The 17695-nt window shown below is 51.4% G+C and overlaps 1 protein-coding gene across 1 annotated transcript in view; it reads left to right on the top strand.

Annotated features, from left to right (window-relative positions):
• Positions 1-17184, top strand: part of Bicdl1 (BICD family like cargo adaptor 1) — a 98132-nt gene extending 80948 nt beyond the window's left edge. The window contains 6 exon segments of the mRNA XM_052755141.1: positions 609-788; positions 1379-1597; positions 2822-2965; positions 9287-9417; positions 13092-13212; positions 15766-17184. Coding sequence (XP_052611101.1) covers positions 609-788; positions 1379-1597; positions 2822-2965; positions 9287-9417; positions 13092-13212; positions 15766-15927 — 957 coding nt within the window. The 3' untranslated portion in view covers positions 15928-17184.
• The last annotated feature ends 511 nt before the right edge of the window (positions 17185-17695 follow it).

Genomic DNA, 17695 nt, shown 5'->3' with positions numbered 1-17695 from the left:
GTGTTCATGTGGACGCCGCCTGAGATTGGTATTGGGAGCCCTCCTCAGTCACTCTCCACCTTATGTTTGTGAGTGTGAGAGCCCATGTGCCATGGAACCCAGAGAGGTCAGAGGACAATTTCTAGGAGTTGGTTCTCTACCCTCATTGTGGGTTCTGGGAATCAAGTCCAAGTCCCTCAGACCTGTATGGCACGAACTTCATCTGCTGAGCCAGACCCCACCCTCTGCCTCATTTCTTTATAATTTTTTAATTGAGACAGGGTTTTTCTGTACAGCCCTGGCTGTCTTGGAACTCACTGTGTAGACCAGGCTGGCCTCGAACTCACAGGGATTAAAGGCGTGCACCACCATGCCCACCCCTTTAATCTTTTCCATCACTGGGTTCTTCTAGTAACTTTTCTCGTGAAGTTACTGAAGGAGTGAATTGTTGGTTCTGTAGAATTCCCCAGGGCTGGGTCTTGCTGACTGTGTCCCCCACACACCCTGATAGGTTCCTCCCAACTCTGTTGTCCTGTAAGTTGGCGGCAAGTCGAGCAGTGGGGTCAGGTCCTGGACACTGCTTGCTGCGGTTTGGATAGGCTGCCCAGCGTTTGCTCTCTTGCCCACAGCTGCACCAAAGCCAGCTGGAGCTCCAGGAGGTGCGGCTCTCGTGCCGGCAGCTGCAGGTGAAAGTGGAAGAGCTGACGGAGGAGAGGAGCCTGCAGAGCTCCGCGGCCACCAGCACATCCCTGCTGTCGGAGATCGAGCAGAGCATGGAGGCCGAGGAGCTGGAGCAGGAGAGAGAGCAGGTGCTCAGGCCACTGTTTGCTGTCAGGAGGAGTGGGCCCAGGCTTCTCATCGTCCTCGGTTCAACACTGTACTGCCACTTGGCAGAAGGCCCTAGGGCCTGCAGGCGCTCCTGTGGCCACGGGCTGGGGCAGTGCTCCACTACTGAGTGGGCACTGACACCTTGAGCAGAACAGCCAGAACACAGTGTCCTCTGCTCAGTCCGTCCCTCTGTGCCTTCCGTAGTCACTCCTTCCCCGGCCAGGCCCTGATTCCAGTCACTGTAGCTAAGTATGTAACAGAAACGCTTTACATGGCTGATTAGTTGATGAGAGGGAGGATAAGAGTCTGGTCATGGGCACTAGGAAGACTGAGTCAGAGCAGTTACAGCAAGGTCCAGGCCAGCCAGGGCTACACCGGAATCTCAAAAAGAATTGAAAGTCTACGATGTACTAGGTCCAAAGTAAGTATGATTTCTTAAGATAGACTACTTTAAAAACCAAGACAAGATCTTCGCTCCTAAAAACAGGGCTTCGGGTATCTGGTTTTGGCTTTCGGTCCTGACTAACCAGTCCTCCCTAGAGTCTGTAACGAGTAACCCTTTGTGACACAGCTGAGACTGCAGCTCTGGGAAGCCTACTGCCAGGTCCGCTACCTCTGCTCCCACCTTCGAGGGAGCGACAGCGCCGACTCGGCCGTGTCCACGGACTCCTCCATGGACGAGTCCTCCGAAACCTCATCCGCCAAGGACGTGCCTGCTGGCAGCCTGCGCACTGCCCTCAGCGAGCTCAAGAGGCTGATACAGAGCATCGTGGACGGCACGGAGCCCTCGGTAAGGGTCAGCTGCAGGAGCCAGCCAGTGTGCGGTGGAAACTCCTGCAGGTGGAACAGCAAGCCTGCGCTGGAGCCTCCCGCATAACTTGTCGCCAGAACCCCGAGTCAGTAGTTGATAGTACTGAGTACCAGTACCCAGGAAGTAGGGTCCATGGTCCCCTTCCTGCAAACGCCATGACAGTGGCTCTCAACCTTCCTGATGCTGCAATCCTTTAACACAGTTCCTCATGTTGTGGTGACCCCCAGCCATAACATTATGTTCCTTGATACTTCATAACTGTCATTTTGCTACTGTTATGAATCCTAATGTAAATATTTTTGGAGATGGTCACCAAAGGGGTCAAGACCCACAGGTTGAGAACCACTGTACCATGGCATAGTCCTTTTTTTTTTTCATATACTTATGCACAAGGCATTGGTGGCTAGAGTGGGAGAGTTTTGCTTAGAAACATTGAAAAGAGAAATTTGTATCTGGGTAAAACTCCCAAGTTGCTCTTCTGCAGTTGGTCCTGATAGTGGGCAAGCTTTAAAAACTAAGCTTGGTCGGGCATGGTGGCTCACAGTTGTGATCCCAGCACTCAGGAGGCAGAGGCAGAGGCAGAGGCAGGCAGATCTCTGTGATTTGGAGGCCAGCCTGGTCTACAGAGTGAGTTCCAGGACAGCCAGGGCTACACAGAGGAACCCTGTCAGAGAAAAGAAATTTCAGCACAGGAGGTTGAAGAGATGAACAGGGCCTTTGAGAATCCCAGAGGAGGCCTCTCAGGGGAAGAGGGATATTCCTCTGGCATCCAGGGTGGACTGACATTTCTACAGCTTCATGATGGAATTCTCCCTGACTTCTCTGTTTCACCCTCCCAGAGTTATGTCTGTCTGTCATATTAGAGGCAGTAAGTCAAAGGGCAGGTGTGTCTGTCTGAACAGCCTCCTTGATTTGCAGCTAGATGGGAGCAGGAGGCCGCGTCATTGTGGGATAGGGAAGCCGTCAGTGGCATGTGCATTCCTAACATATACACCTGCTTCTCCCAAAGCTTGGAATCACAATGAGCTTTTCCAGGGTAAAATTAAACCCTGAAAACTCTCTCCCTAACCTCCCCCGTTTCATCCTCTCTCACTTCCCTCCATTCCTCCTCATCTTTCTACTCTCTATTACACCTGCCTCCGTCGCTCCCCACTAATGGCTGCTCACCTTCCTCCCTACTACTGGCTTCCCTCTTTCTGTCAGGGCGCCCGGAGAATGGACGATGAGTCATTAGAAGAGCAGATAAGGCAAACCAGTGAGGACTCCAGAGCCCTGAGAGAGCTCATGGAGGGAGAGAGGGGTAAACTGAGGCAGAGCCTAGAAGAGCTGCAGCAACTCCACAGTCAGGTGAGCACCATCATTTCACAATGCAGAGAACATGCGTGGGTCCCTTACCCGCTCCCTCTTTGGTGAGATGCAGCTCTCCTCCATCACATTCTCGGGGGACTGGGACCCAGAGTTGAGGAACTGGGTGTCTTCAGGAGACAAAACCAGTCCTCACCCTGCCCACGGAGACGGGCAGGGCTGTGCTGGCTGTGTTTCCTGAAGTGGTGTCCACACAGGTAGACGTTGGTGGGTGCTAGCGGGTGGGTGCTGACCACTGAAGCCACAGCTCCCAGCGGCCCAGGCCAGCAGTTGTCAAGGAACGGTTGGTCCTTAGAGGGGTCAGCTGAATCACCTTTGAGAGCCTGGTGTTCAGCTCTTGGGAACGTACCCTTGCCCTTACTGTTCCTTTCTTGTTTGACCGTGACGCCATCTCTCTTGTGAACACTAAAGGACATTGACACGCTGATCTGAAAAATGTTAAAGGACTTAGGAGGTGCTCCACCTAGAAAGCAGCTTTTGACACACTTTCTCTGGACCAGACTTACGTGCAGGAGTGAGAACCAGGGGAGCACCTGTACCCAGCCCCACTTACCTGCCTATCCTGGCCTTGGTAAAAATGTCCTGCACTTAAGATTCCTTCACTATAAACTCTTTTTTACTGTCATCTTAGAAAAATACACCTACAGCCATTACTACTCTTCCTGTGAGGGCCCAGAGGGCAAGGGTGGAAGGTCACAGCTGTGGCTGGCTCCTAGTCAGATACAGGAGTGGGCTAGGCAGTCCAAGGCATGTTCCTGCCTGAACTCTAAGATCCTCAGAGGGTGATTCAGACTTAGGACAGATCTTCTAAACGAAATGAATAAAACACCAGAGAGAGCTGGATCCAGAAGTTCTCTGAAGGGGTGTATAGTTCAGTGGCGGAGTGCTTGACTAGCAAGAGCAAAGACCTTAGGTTTGATCTCCAGCACTCCCAAAAGGAAAACAAAAAGATTGTTTAGAAGTTCTTTGGAGTTGGTGGCGCACAGTGTAGTGACACATGCATGTAGTCATAGTGCCTTGGAAGTAACAGCAGGGGGTGGGAATTCAAGGCCGTCCTCAGCTCCATGGTGAGTTCGTGGCCAGCCTTGACACTGTCTCAGATAAACCGAGAGGGTTAACGTTGTGTTGGTTGGTTGGTTGGTTTGGAGGTGGCGTCTCGCTGTGCTGCATTTGCTAGTATTGAACTCTTGGGCTCAACAGCTCCTCTTGCCTCAGCCTTCCAGGTATATGTCAGTGCTTCTGACTCACTGATTTTAAATAAGTGCTTGCTTATTAGTGTTCGATACTTTTTTCTTATCAGAGTTAAAAACTAAAAACTTCCTGGAGGATAGTATGTCATTCAGAAATACAGCTTACATATAGGTTGCCTAGAGTTTAGTTTGTAGCTTTAGGAGGCCATGTCTACTAAGTTTCCTTAGGAGTTCAGTTGAAGTCAGGTGTGGTGGTGTACGCCTTTAACCAGCACTCGGGATGCAGAGGCAGGCCAGCCTGGTCTACAGAGTGAATTCCAGGACAACCAGAGTTGTCACACAGATAAACCATGTCTTGAAAAACAAAAGAAAAAGTTCAGTTGGTAACTGGTTTAGGCCAGTTCCTGTGAGCTCCCTTTCTGAGAGTTCCCTGGACTCTACCCATGCCCCATGTGGACTGTAGAAGTGAACTTCTCTTCCAGAATACTCAAAAGAAGAAACCCCTTAGCTACACCTGCACCCACTGATGTGTTACCCACAGGAGTCACACTAACACCCAAGGTAGGGGTTAGAGTTCAGACTTAGTCCTAAAAATGGCAGCCAGCACTGGGGTCGATCTTCCTCTTGCAGAGTTGGTTCACCATCTGCCCTCTGACCATCTGACCACTCTATGCCTGGCGCTGAGGCTAGACCCTCAGCACATGTGACCGCTGTGTGCAACGCCTGCACTCTCGAGTCTCTCAAACGGTGTGGGGACGGCAGCTGGAGCGGTCTCTGCTCTTTGGTGGTAGGGTGCAGACAAGGTTAGCCAGGACTGAGATTCCAGGAACAGCCAGACCAAAAGTTAAGCCTCATCCAATCAATGATCCACTCTCAAGTCCCATTGCTTTCTCTCGAGAATGTTCTTTACTCACCTGGAAACTGGGAAGAAGTCAGGGTGGGTGTGCTTCATGCTACAACCTCAGAAACTAACCGGACTTTTAAGTAAAAGACTGTAATAACTGCTAATTATCAGTTGGAGGCAAACTCCATAGCCAGCATGAAGATGCACCACCTCTCTCCTCTGTCCCCAGCATCCTCCTTGACATTGATGAGTGCAGAGCAGCCACCAGCAGATGGAGTGGGTCTTCAGGACTAATTGTAGAACATAAAAGACAAGCGCCCAGGAGCTCAAGGGAGGGCTCAGCAGTTAAGAGCACTTGTTGCTTTTGCAGAGGACTCGGGTTCAATTTCCAGCCTACATGGTGGTTCACAGTCACCTGTGACTCCAGTTCTAGGGGATCCAGCACTCTGTCCTGATCTACATAGGCACCTGGCACACACATGGTATACATACATACATGCAGGCAAAACACTCATTCACAGAAACTACATCAATCTAAAAAAAAAAAATGTAAAGAAAAACAGATATCCATGAGGTCCCTTTGCCCCTGTTCACTTGGTAGCCTAGGCCTTAGGAGCAACCAGACAGTCTTTTCTGTCAGTCTTTTTTGCAAGATATTCAAGGCAAGTGCTCAGGGCTTCTCGGAATCCTTGGTGTTCTAGTTGGCTTTCTGTTGTTGCAATGGAATGCTCATCTGGCTTACAATCCAGTCACAGTCTGTCATTGAGGGAAACCAAGGCAGGAGCTGAAGCAGAGGCCGTGGGGGGAGGTGCTGCTTACTGATTTGCTCCCCATGGCTTGCTCAGCCTGCTTTCATACACAGTCCAGCACCACTTGCACAAGTGGTGCCATTCACAGTGGACTGGGCCCTCGATTAATAGTTACTCATTAATCAAGAAAAATGCCCCACAGACATGCCTGCAGGCCATAATGAAGGCATTTTCTCAGTTGAGGTTCCCTCTTCCCAGATAATTGACAAAAACTAACCAGTCCACCACGTGGTATATACTGTCTTCATCCTCCTGGCCACTGCCACTTCAGACCTGCCTTCTTTCACAGCTAGCTTTGCGTATTACTTGCCCATTTGTCCACGCTCCTGAGCCCAGCCACCTTCACATGGTGGCAGTTTTCCTGTAGTGTGACTTGAAAACAAGGTACCTCCTGTGAGTCATAGGCAGCTTCCATATCAAGTCCCTGGCCACCATGTGCTTCTGCACGCTGCCACCTTCCTTCATCTCAACTCTTTCTCACCTCTGCACTACAAAGGTGAACGTGATCTCTAACAGAGTAACTGTGCACACTCCCAATGTCCTCTCCTACTTCCCTGCTGTCTGGAAGACCCTCCCGCCTCCCTGCTCAGTTGCTGAGCAAGTTTCACTTCCTCCTTGGAACTCTCTAGATCTTCCTGGAAGACCCCCTGGCTCCACCCTATTGTATAACTACATTCCCATCTTGTTTTCCAGTAAAGCAGATCACAGACCCCATCATGACCAGTACAAGTTACCACTGAGCTTTTTTTCTCCTGGACTTCCTAGCACAGGCCACCAGACTAAGTTCAAACGATTGTTGGAAAGATCAAGTTTCAGGGCTTCAGGGTAGGCTTTTTAATGTTGTTTAATTGTGAAGCCCTGTCTTATTAGAAGGTGAATGGTGGGGGTGTAGCCTCAGTGCGTGTAGAGACAAGTTTCCTGACATCCACTTTCTTGACAGCCATCAGACCTAACATTAGTGAAGAATGGGAAGAGTGGAGGCCACATCTGCAGCCTGCAGTGTGAGGGGGCCTTCGGGACATTTGCGCCTCACTTCAACTCACTGGGGTGGGCAGGGGGTTGTTTGTGTTTTTCTGATTTCTGTATTCCTTCCTAAGAAGCTGGCTGTTGGGTTCTAGCTTCTTCAGGTTTTCTAGACCACAGTGGAAAGCTTTTCTGGAGTTTTATTTGGCATATATTGGGTGTTGGTTGGTCCTGCCTGGTATCGTGCCCAGCCTGTGGTTTTACTTTTCTGCCCCTTATTCAGCTGTCCTGAAGCCACACCACACTCCTTTGATCCGAAGAAATCTGTCTTTGCACATTCTGTCTAGGTCCAGGGTCAGGCTGCCAGACCTGCTGGTACCTAGGGTAATGCTGAACCTCTCCACAGTCACATCTACCTGGAGTGAGGTGCATATGCAAACCAGAGCCTTTGCAAAAGTGCCAGACTGCACATTCCCAAGGCTTAGAATCCTTGTGTACCAGCTGTTAGCTCCAGGAAAGGTGTAGCTTGTACAGTCAAGTGCAGAGCGGGAGGCCCAGGTCCTTACATTCCTTGTCAGACTCTTAAGAATGTAAAATTTGAGGCTAGGAGAGATGGCTCAGCAGTTAAGAATGCTGGCTGCTCTTCCAGGGGACCAGGGTTTGATTCCCAGCATCCACGTGGCAACTTGTAACTATAACTCCATTCCAGGGGTCCATCAGTCTCTTCTGTTGTGGGTACCAGGTATGTGCCTGGCTCACAGACGTATGAGCAGGCAAAAACACACACACCACACACACAAAAATCTTATTTTAAAAAAATGCAGCAAATTTCCTGTTTTCTCATCATTGGATGCCTTTTGCATTTGTGCAGAGTAGCTGCTGGCTCTGTCTGGGATCTTGATCTTCAGTCTAGTCCTGGAGTCCAGGTGGCAGCTGTCCCTTAATGGAAGGATCAGACCTGTATGGATGGATCCTCCCTTGGAAAAATGTCAGTGGGTGTGAAACACTTACCAAGAGAGTGGGGTTGGGCATCCCTATTCATGTCTGATCCTATCAGTCTTCATTGCTTAACATGTTTATTGCAATCTCTACCAGACTGGTTGCACACAGCAGACATTTGCTCTGTGTAACTGAAATAGAAAATGAATGCCTTGGAATTAAATCTGATAGCTTATAGGATCAACAGCAAGAACAACTGGATAACTCAGGTTCCAAACAGGAAGGAGGAGTCCTGGGAAGCCAACAGCAAAACCAGCCTGCTGCCGGGGCGCTCTGCTTTACTTCTCCCAGTTCTGCAGGATTTGGGGGGGGGGGGGGGGGGGGGCGGTAACTGGCGACTCTAGGTCACATGTCCAGACTGCAAAGGAAAATAGATGCCTGGAGGTCATCTCGGTCTCCCAGCAGGACATATAACCAGGAATGTCCCCCAAATAGTAAAGGTTTGGATTGATGACTACCTCAAAATGTCAGCTGTTCATTGCACAAGTGTTTTAGGATTAAGTACTATTTGCAGCCAAGTTCTGGGATGTACAGATGGATAGGACATGCATCCAATGATATGGTGTATTTGAATGAGGTCACTCTACTGGGGGATAGGATGGAATGTGTTGCTGAAACAGCACTAGAGGCACTCTTCATTGCCAAATGGTAACTCCCAGGTTGGTCATGAGGACTGAGCAGGTGCCATTCAGTGCAGAATGGACCACAAAAGAGGTAGTAAGATCAAAGTGACAGATTATAGGTGTGGAAATGCCATGTGGCTTTGATCTACGGAGCTGAATGGGAAGATCAAGCTGTCCCAGAATTTGAGACCCTGCCTCCAAAAAATGTGTTCCAGAGCCCTGATGCATGTGTGATCTCTTTTACTATCTTCCTCTCAGTCAAAGCAGTGGTGTGATGAGGACACAGGGAATCTGACTCCACGGCTGCACATCAGGTTCGGCCTCCTCCCTAGATCCTAACCACTAAGCTGAAATCAGGCACAAAGCATCCTGCTCGGGGGAGAAGGGCTCTGCATTGGAGCCGAGCACCAACAGGACACTACCAGCCTGCTCCCGTACATGCCCTGGGACCTGGGGATGTCTTTTTTTTAAGATTATTTTCCAGATTTATTTTATTCTTAACTATATGTGTATCATATGAGGATGTCTGAAACCTTCAAGATGGAGTTACAGCCCCTGTGAACTGAGGGTACTAGGAAAAAACCAAAACAAAACACAGGTCTTCTGAAAGAGCACCAAGCATTCTTAGACGCTGAGCCATTTCTCCAGCCCCTCAAAATTGTGGTAGAGGTCAGAGGTCAACTTTGTGGAGTCAGTTTTCTCCTTCCATCTTTATTTGGGTTCTCGGACCCAAATTCAAGTGGGCAGGCTTACATAGCAAAATCACCTTTACCCGCTGAGCCGTCATGCTGGCCTCTGGGTGTCTTTCCCTCGTGGAGAAAGCACCTGGGATGCAGCAGCGGTGGACCCTTCATTTTCCTCTCATCTGTTGCTAGGTGACGCTGCTGAGTGTGGAGATGACCGCGCTAAAGGAAGAGAGGGACCGACTCAGAGTGACATCTGAGGACAAGGAGCCCAAGGAGCAGCTGCAGAAGGCCATCAGGGACCGGGATGAGGCCATCGCTAAGTGAGTGGAGATGGGCTGTTCACTCTTACTCGCTTGTGGGTTTGTTGTGTGCTGTGTCTGTGTGATGACTGCACAGCTCTGCAGCCCTGTTGTCACCCTCCAGCATGGAAGATGGGGCACACAGGCCACACCCACTGTTTACAGGAGCGCTGGGATCCAGACCATGTCCTCATGCCTGTGCAGCGGGTGCTCTCCTCTGAACCGTCTCCAGCCTCTGCTGTCATTGCTTTGTCATAAAATCTAAGTATATGCTTGTTTTTAAAATTCTGGTGCCAGGCAGAGGGATCACACGCACCTGGGAGGCAGAGGCAGGCGGATCTCTGTGAGTTGGAGGTCTACAGAGTAGTTTCAGGACAGCCAGGGCTGTCCGTTACACAGGAAACCCTGTGAAAATAATAAGTAGATAATAAATGGGAATTCTGTCATAAGCCCACCATAGTGTCATACATTTGTACTCCAGAACTCAGAAAGTATGAGCAGAAGGATCTCCAGTATAAGCCAGACTGCACCACAGAGCACGAGTTTGAGACCAGCCTAGGTTACATAATAAGACATTCTCTCTCTCTCTCTCTCTCTCTCTCTCTCTCACACTCACACACACACACACACAGCACTAGGATAGGGTTAGTGGCCCTGCTGCTACCCACATCACTTGGTCCCCAGGTAGACAATGCTAGTGAAGGTTGGTTCTGTGACTTGACACTTTTCCTATGGGTGTGATGGTGTATTTGCAATATATCTATTGTGTAGTTAGTTGGGGTTTTGTTTGTTTTCTTTTTTAAACATCAGATGCTACAATGCATGGCTTAGTATATTTCCCACTTACAGCTTAGCTTTCCAGTGTCCTTCTGTGCATCTACCACCTTATTATTTTTAGGGTTTTTTTTTTTAAATTTATTATGAGCACTTTTTTATTCTGTTTTGTTTTTCAAGACAGGGTTTCTCTATGTAACACCCGTGACTGTCCTGGATCTCACTCTGTAGACCAGGCTGGTCTGGAACTCACAGAGACCCACATGCCTCTGCCTCCCAAGTGCTGGGAGTAAAGGCGTGCGCCACCACCACCCGGCTTATAAGTGCATTTCTTTGCATTCAACAATTCAGAAAAACGGAGAGGCAAAGGGATATTTTTACATGGTCCTCATTTTACTAGAAGTTGGTTAGTTGGTTATGCATGCAGCTCAGGTTAGCCTCTAACTTGAAATCATTCCCTGGTCTGAACCTCAAGGACCAGGATTGTAAGTATGCACCACGACACCCAGCTGATACTCAGTCATGTGCTCCCTTCACTGAGGAGATACAAGTTGAAAAAAAAAAAAATGTGTCTGTTCTCAGATGCCTGTCTCACTGTCTACAGAGGAAGTAAAGGGTTTTTGTTTGGGTTTTCTGAGTCAAGGTTTCTTGGTGTAGCCCTGGCTGTGCTAGAACTAGGTTTGTGTATCAAGCTGGCTTTGAACTCAGAGCTCTGCCTGCCTCTGCCTCCCCAGGTTAAAGGCTGGGAGGAAAGTAAGGTTTTCCACTGTGCTCACTAGCATGGCCTTCAGACCTGCTGATCCTCTGGATCTGACATCCTTTCTGCTTGTCCTGAAAGCTGGAGAGCCGGCCTGAGTGATACTGTGTGTCTGTAAACAAGAGTCAGCTTCTCACCGTGTGCCTTTCGGTCTTCATCCCACTTTACCTTTCTGCCCGTTTTCTTCTCTGATCAGACCTCACGTTGAGTTGTCTATCACTTCTAGTTCATTTTTTGGAATCGAGTATGATATATCTCAGTAAGGCTCTTACACCTACCTGCCCGTGTATGCTGTGGGATTCCCAGTACGTCTCTGGTTCTCGGTGCCCGGACATAAATACGCAGCGGGGGGGGCTCCCCAAAAGAGTTCAGTCTGAATGGCTGGGGTGGGGCTGCTTCTTTACCTGGTTGTTTAGTATGTATTCAAGGGAGAGAGGCTCCCCTCACTAACCTGGGCTGAAGGAACCTTAAGGGGTTCCTTATCTCACACAATAGGTGAGGTCCAGGAAAGCTGCTGGCAATTTTATCACCTCACAATTGAAAAGCACTCAGGTCTGGGGTTCCTTTTGAAGACCCCCTTTCCCTCTGGCACGGCAGCACTGCAGCTCTGCCAGGCCCCTGGCCCTGGCGTTAGTCAGCACATTCCCCTAGGTCCGGGCTGCCCACGGCGCCATCTGCTGGCACCTCCTGAAGAAGCTAGAGCCGCTGCGGGGTGCCTGGGAACTGTCAGGCAAATCGCGTCCATGGCAACCGCTGCCATGAGGATTTCTGCTGTTCTCTAACAGCCAATGGCAGCGGGCATGACGGAAGCAACCTGCAGCGTCTGAACCTTTGCCCATTGGACAGGCTTGGTCCTATCCCTGTTGCCTGCAGCCGCAGTGGGCGGGGCCGGGAGGAGCCCCGAGTTGTCTGGAGCTGCCTATAGGGCAAAGTGGCCCGGCTGGTGGATGCGCCACTCCGGGGCAGGGTGGGGTGTGTGGGGCGTGGAGCAGTGACTAATTGCTGGGTAGAGGGCAAGGCAGGGAGGAAGTCTGGTCTGAGCTCTTCACAAATGAGACTCACCTACTCCTTCCGGCTTTGCTCGGGTAGTGTGTTACTGTGAGGCCAGAGTGGTGGCTCCTGCAGGGCAGTCCTGCAGCTCCCCACGGTCTGTACAGTCCGCTTTCAGGCAGCGTGTGCTGCTGCTGCTGCGTTTGCAGAGGCGGCAGCACGGTTAACTGCACACTCCCTCAGACCCACCCCAACGGGTCCGGTTTTTGCTTTGTTGTTGTTTTGCACTGAGCAACTCTAACGTAATAATGTTGGGAAGGTGAGCAAAACAGTACCCAAAACATGCAAATTTGAAAAGACTGAAGCCTGTGAGCCAAGTTAGCACCAGTGACATCCCAGACGTACTGCGCTGTGTTTCTGCGTGTGTTGTGTGTTGACACACTGGCAGTTTTATGTCACAGAACTCGCCCTCTCCTGGTTCCATCATGGTTAACTGTCAGTAAATACCCTATATCTGGGTTTTTACTGGGGCCCATGTTATATTGTCTTTTTTAATTTTGAAACAGTTCCTTTAATCCCAGCACCCAGGAGGCAGAGGCAAGCGATCTCTGTGAGTTCGAGGCCAGCCTGGTCTACAAAGGGAGTTCCAGGAAAGGCTCCAAAACTATACAGAGAAACCCTGTCTCGGAAAAATAAAAAATAAAAATTAAAAATAAAAGTTCCTCAATTATTGGATACTGGAATTGCTAAACTGTGGTCACCATTATGTGGCTTCCTTTGAACATCTTAATCTTAGGGGCAGTTCCTTTGGGGGAGTGGCCAGTCCAAAGGAGTACCTCCCCACAGCAGGAGAAGGTTCCCACCCTCAGGTTCCCAACCTCGTGGGAGGGGTCAGCAAGCAGCTGCTCTGTGAGAGGCCCTTGATCCCCTCTGGTCTCACACAAATGCTGTCCTCTTTTAACCAGCCTCAGTGTCTCGTTCAGAGATGAGAGACCGTCACTTACCACAGCCTGGTTAGGGAGCATGCTGCAGTCCTTGAAAGAGTTTAGTTACAGTGACCCTGTGGTGTGGGGTCAGCCCCTTTCCTTACCCTCAAGACTCCAGGCCTCCCAGTGAAGAACCAGGTGCTTTTGGCACATGGTGCCCATCCTCATTGTGGTTCATTTCTTTGCAGGAAGAATGCTGTAGAGCTGGAACTTGCCAAGTGCAAGATGGACATGATGTCCCTGAACAGCCAGCTGCTGGATGCCATTCAGCAGAAACTGAACCTCTCACAGCAGCTCGAGGCTTGGCAGGTAAACAGCAGCCTGAGGCCTAGGTGGGCAAGTGCCATGAAGCATCTCTGAACCAACATCTGTAGTGGGAGTTTTGGCAAAAGGGCCTATGAGCCCAGGTGACCAGAAGCTTCCGTTCTCACCTGTGGAGTTCCCGGGGAAGAATGCCTTAGCGTGGCCTCCAGACAGAAAGCCCAAACAGCCTGTTAGGGACATCCTACCACCAGACATGGAGTGGGCCTTCCTCAGCTGCTCATTCTGGTTTGTTTAAACTAAGGTTGGGGCTGGGAAGCCCCATGTGACTGAGTGAAAACTCACAGCTGGGTCCAGCTCAGCAGTCCTCGGCCGTTGCTGTCCTCACTCTCAACGGTCTGCAGCTTCCTTTTTCCATGGACACTGTTCGCACAGGGCCTGGAGAAAGTGAGTCAGGGTGTCTAGCTCTAGGACCACTGTTGTCAGGGTCTCCTGACACCCTGCTGCCCCGGGGCTGTGACTCATGGATGAGGTTGGGGTAGGCCGATGTCGGGATGTGGGTCCACTGGTTAAGGTCTCTCTTCAGATGGAAAGGCACCTGTGACTGAGGTGAGCCCCCATGGCAGGCAGAGTAGTAGTAACCATTACACTATGGCTCTGTGGGGCTGGCAGCCAGTCCTGACTACACCAGCAGGTCACTGGCTCCCTGGCTCCCAGCAGCAGCCGACTAGCCGGAACCCTGGCTTACCACAGCTGTTCTCTCTTCTCTCCCAACTACAGTTTGCTTCCTCAGGGCTTTTTACTATCTGGCTCCTTTGGTTTCTGATCTAGTGGCCTTTCTCAGGTCCTGTACCAACAGCTTTAGTTGGACACCCCTCCTGCCTTTGAGGTGAGATTGAACCTCGCATCCATTCATCTCTTCCCTCCTCCATCGCTGTCCTGCATCTGCCACCTCCTCATGGACCACTGTGTTCTGTGTCCCGGAACCTCCCATCTCAGTGCAGTGTGACGTGCCATCGAGCCCCAGCCTTCTTTCCCTCATCAGTGCTGGCAGGCAGTCTGGTAGCTCTGGCAGGCTCATGCCCCCTTACCACAGATGGCTTTTTACCACAGGAATAGCAACAGGCGTGGGATCATGACCAGCGCGTGCGTGTGTGCGTGCACGCGTGTGCGTGAAGTTCCAAGGAGATATGTTCTGGAATTTGCTTGATGAATTTGGCTATTTAAAGTATAAAAATGCAATTTGAAGTGACCGTGCCAGGGAAAATTCGGCAGCATTGAAAGGGCTTCTTTCTGAAGGTCTTTGACTTTTCTCTCTGGTGCTGAACAACATACTTCATTGAGTTTGTCCTCAGTGTAGAGAACTACGCTAAGATTCCACATCGAGGCTTCGAAAGTAGGAGCCGTGTGCCGAGTGCCGGCAAAAATGACACAGGGTTGATCTGAGAGGCAAATGGAAAACCGGGCTGGCAGGAAGAGGAGGAGGAGGAGCCGGTGAGGAGCAGGGAGGAAGCTGAGTGTGGTGGAGGGTGGGAATGGAAGGAGAGGAGAGGTGTGCGGGCTGGCAGGCAGGGACAGTGAGGTCTGTCCTCACCACACTGCCTGGGACCGACAGGTCAGAAAGGCCCTGTGGCTTCATTCTGAAACCTGAGAAGATACGCGGGTCACACCCACAGATCAGAACCTGACAGAGAGACAGACAAGCTGCTGGGCAGCGGGGCCAGGCTCTCCAGGTCTGTGCCCTCACCTCATGCGTGGCTGCCCAGAGCCCCAGAGCCCATCTTTCCCTGCTGCATGGAGCTCACCCACCATGTGCTTGGATCCCAGCCACTGAGTCCCCACGGGTTTGTTTTAGGCTCACAGCTGGGTTAAAAGCTGAAGGAGGCAGGAAGGCGGTGGTGTGGTTTGCCGTCTGGTGATGACCACCGAGCTCCTCACAAACTGTTAGCAGCAGAGCCCACTGTCAAGCAGGCCCCTTCTACAGTAGTCAGAATCTGGTGACTAGAAATGAGCTGCTCTTCTGTAAGACAGGGCAGGGCTACTTGTGCTAAGTAACCAGCTAGTCAGAGGGCTGAGATCCTTACCCCATGAAGAAGCTAACAGAAGTCGGACTGAGGTGGAACAAGACAGTGTCTCAAGATGACACTGCCCACAGCAGTGAGAGCCTGGGGGCGGGGCGGGGGGGGGGGGGGACAGTCCCAAACATAGCCACCATTGCTGGTGTGTGGGCATTAGCGACAGCCTGGAAGTGATCTGAAGGGGGAAATCCGGACCCAGGTAGCCTCTTGGGACCAGGTCGTTGACAAGCTAAGGTCACTCTGGGCTGACTGGATGCCCGTGGTCTGGCTTGCCACCTCACCCTCAGACAGCCCCATGAGCTACTATAGCATGGGGCTGTTCTATTATCGAGGCCTCAAGACGCTGGCTGAGACTGTGTCCTGGCACGGTACCAGCATTCACCGCTTTCTTGGCCCCCAGCCCCAACTACAGTGCTTACTCATCTCATCCCATCGTCACCTGCCATGACATCTGTCACCTCCCTGTCCAACCCGAGGGCCAGGTAAGAGCAGCTGCTTATCCACATCCTTTCCTTCTCTGCAGGATGACATGCACAGGGTCATTGACAGGCAGCTGATGGACACGCACCTGAAGGAACAGAGCCGGCCTGCTGCTGCCTTCTCTAGGGGCCACGGCGTAGGGCGGGGGCAGGAACCCAGTACCATGGACGGCAAACGGCTCTTCTCCTTCTTCAGGAAAATTTAAGTGGGGAGGAATCAGGCCATGGAGGATGGAGAACTAGAGGCAGTTGAAGAGGGCCTCCCGTCAGCTTCAGCTGGAGCCAGTGGGTTCCAGTGGGTTCATTGCCTTTTGTTAGTGTGACGGAGACCGAGAAGTAGGGCCTGCCTTATCCTCTGAAGGCTGCCCCTGCCAAGGGACAGGAATAAATCCTGTCCCCACTGCCCAAGCCAAGCCTCAGCCTGGGCTTCCCCAGGATCCTGTTAGTGAGCAGGGCTCAAGCCACTGCTCACGCAGTCCATTGATGGGCTCTGCCACTCAGACCCAGCTCATCACAGCCCACCCTAAAGGCTCTGCTGCCTCCTTGGATTTTGACCATGGGGACAGACTGAGGCCTCCTGTGCATGCCTCAGGAGGCCTGAGCCTCCATTCCTGCCCCAGCCACTTGCCTGGAGTAGGGGAGGCACAGCCCCTCACCCATGTGCATGCACCTCTGCTGGAGTCCCTGTATGGCAGGAGCCCCAGCCTATGGCTGTAGGGCCTAAGAACCGGGTTACCCAATCTCCACCGAGGCCATTCTGTACCCCAGGGAAGGTCCTGTCTTCTGGCTGCCTCCACTCAGCTTCCTCCAGGGCAGACAGTCCTTACCCCTAGTAAGGCCTGGGCCCGGCAGCGTTCCCATTGGCCCTCTAGAGGCTTTAACCTTCCAGACTTTTCCCCTCGTGGGGTAGGGTTGGGAGAACACTTGTCTTCCACAGCTCCCTCCCACCTCAAATACAACCTGGCCAAGTCGAGCAAGTTCAGGCCACAGGATGGCCTCCAAGGGGACTAGTTCAACCACCCACACACGGAAGGCAGCGTGGGTGCCACAGGGTGGATGGGGTAAGGCTGCTGGGAGCCCCCCGATACTGCCCACCAGGCCTACCGGGGACAAGGCCTGCAGCCTGCTGCTTCTGCTCCTTCTACAGCAGCCGTCCCGACCTCTGCTGAGGCCCCAGCTCCGAGGCTCTCTCCGAGGCTCTGGGCCCAGCCTGCAGCTGCTTACCACTCACGAAGCCTCCTGCCCTCCACGGGGAAAAGCACAGCAGGGCTGAGCAGAAAGAATGTACTTATAGATATGTACATACCACAGTGCTGTAATTTTGTATGTAGCAATTGTGTAAATACACGTATGGATTTTATAATACACATATATAAATCTATAAAGGCATATTTTTAGAAAAACAGCGCACCACTGCTTCTTTTGAAAATAGTCTGAATAAGAATAAAATTAATTTCTACAGACCTGCTGCCTCAGTTCCTGGGTGTGTGGAGGGTTGTTGGTCACCAACCTGCTTTGTGTGTCACAAGCCACCACTGGCTGCTGCTGCTGCTGCGGTGGCGGCCGGGTTAGTACCGAGCCCAGAGGGTCCTTTGTGAAGGTGGTGGGGTCTTGCCCCACACCCTCTTGTCCAGCATGGCAGAAACTTCAGCTGAAAGAGCTTGCTCTAAGCAGATGCTTCCACTGCATCCTTCCGGCATGTGAAGAATAAACATGGAGCTTCCCCTGACATCCTCCCACACGTGCTCTGGGCCCAGAAGGGAACCACCATCCTGAACCGTCCATTCATGGAGAAACCAGACTTGGCCCTTGACAGTTTCCCAGGCCCCTTGATGGGCACCTATGATCAACAAGAGCTGGACCCAACAGTGGAAGAAGCCGGGTACCCAGAGCACAGCTGGAGGAGAGCAAACAGACCCTAGAAGGAAATTTGGCAGCTTGAACCTTTATTTTTAGTATTTTTTTTAAAAAGCA

This window comes from Peromyscus californicus, unplaced genomic scaffold (assembly GCF_007827085.1).
Source record: "Peromyscus californicus insignis strain IS unplaced genomic scaffold, ASM782708v3 Scaffold_2__1_contigs__length_46816999, whole genome shotgun sequence".
Taxonomy (NCBI): Eukaryota; Metazoa; Chordata; class Mammalia; order Rodentia; family Cricetidae; genus Peromyscus; species Peromyscus californicus.
This window is presented reverse-complemented; position numbering and strand designations above follow the sequence as displayed.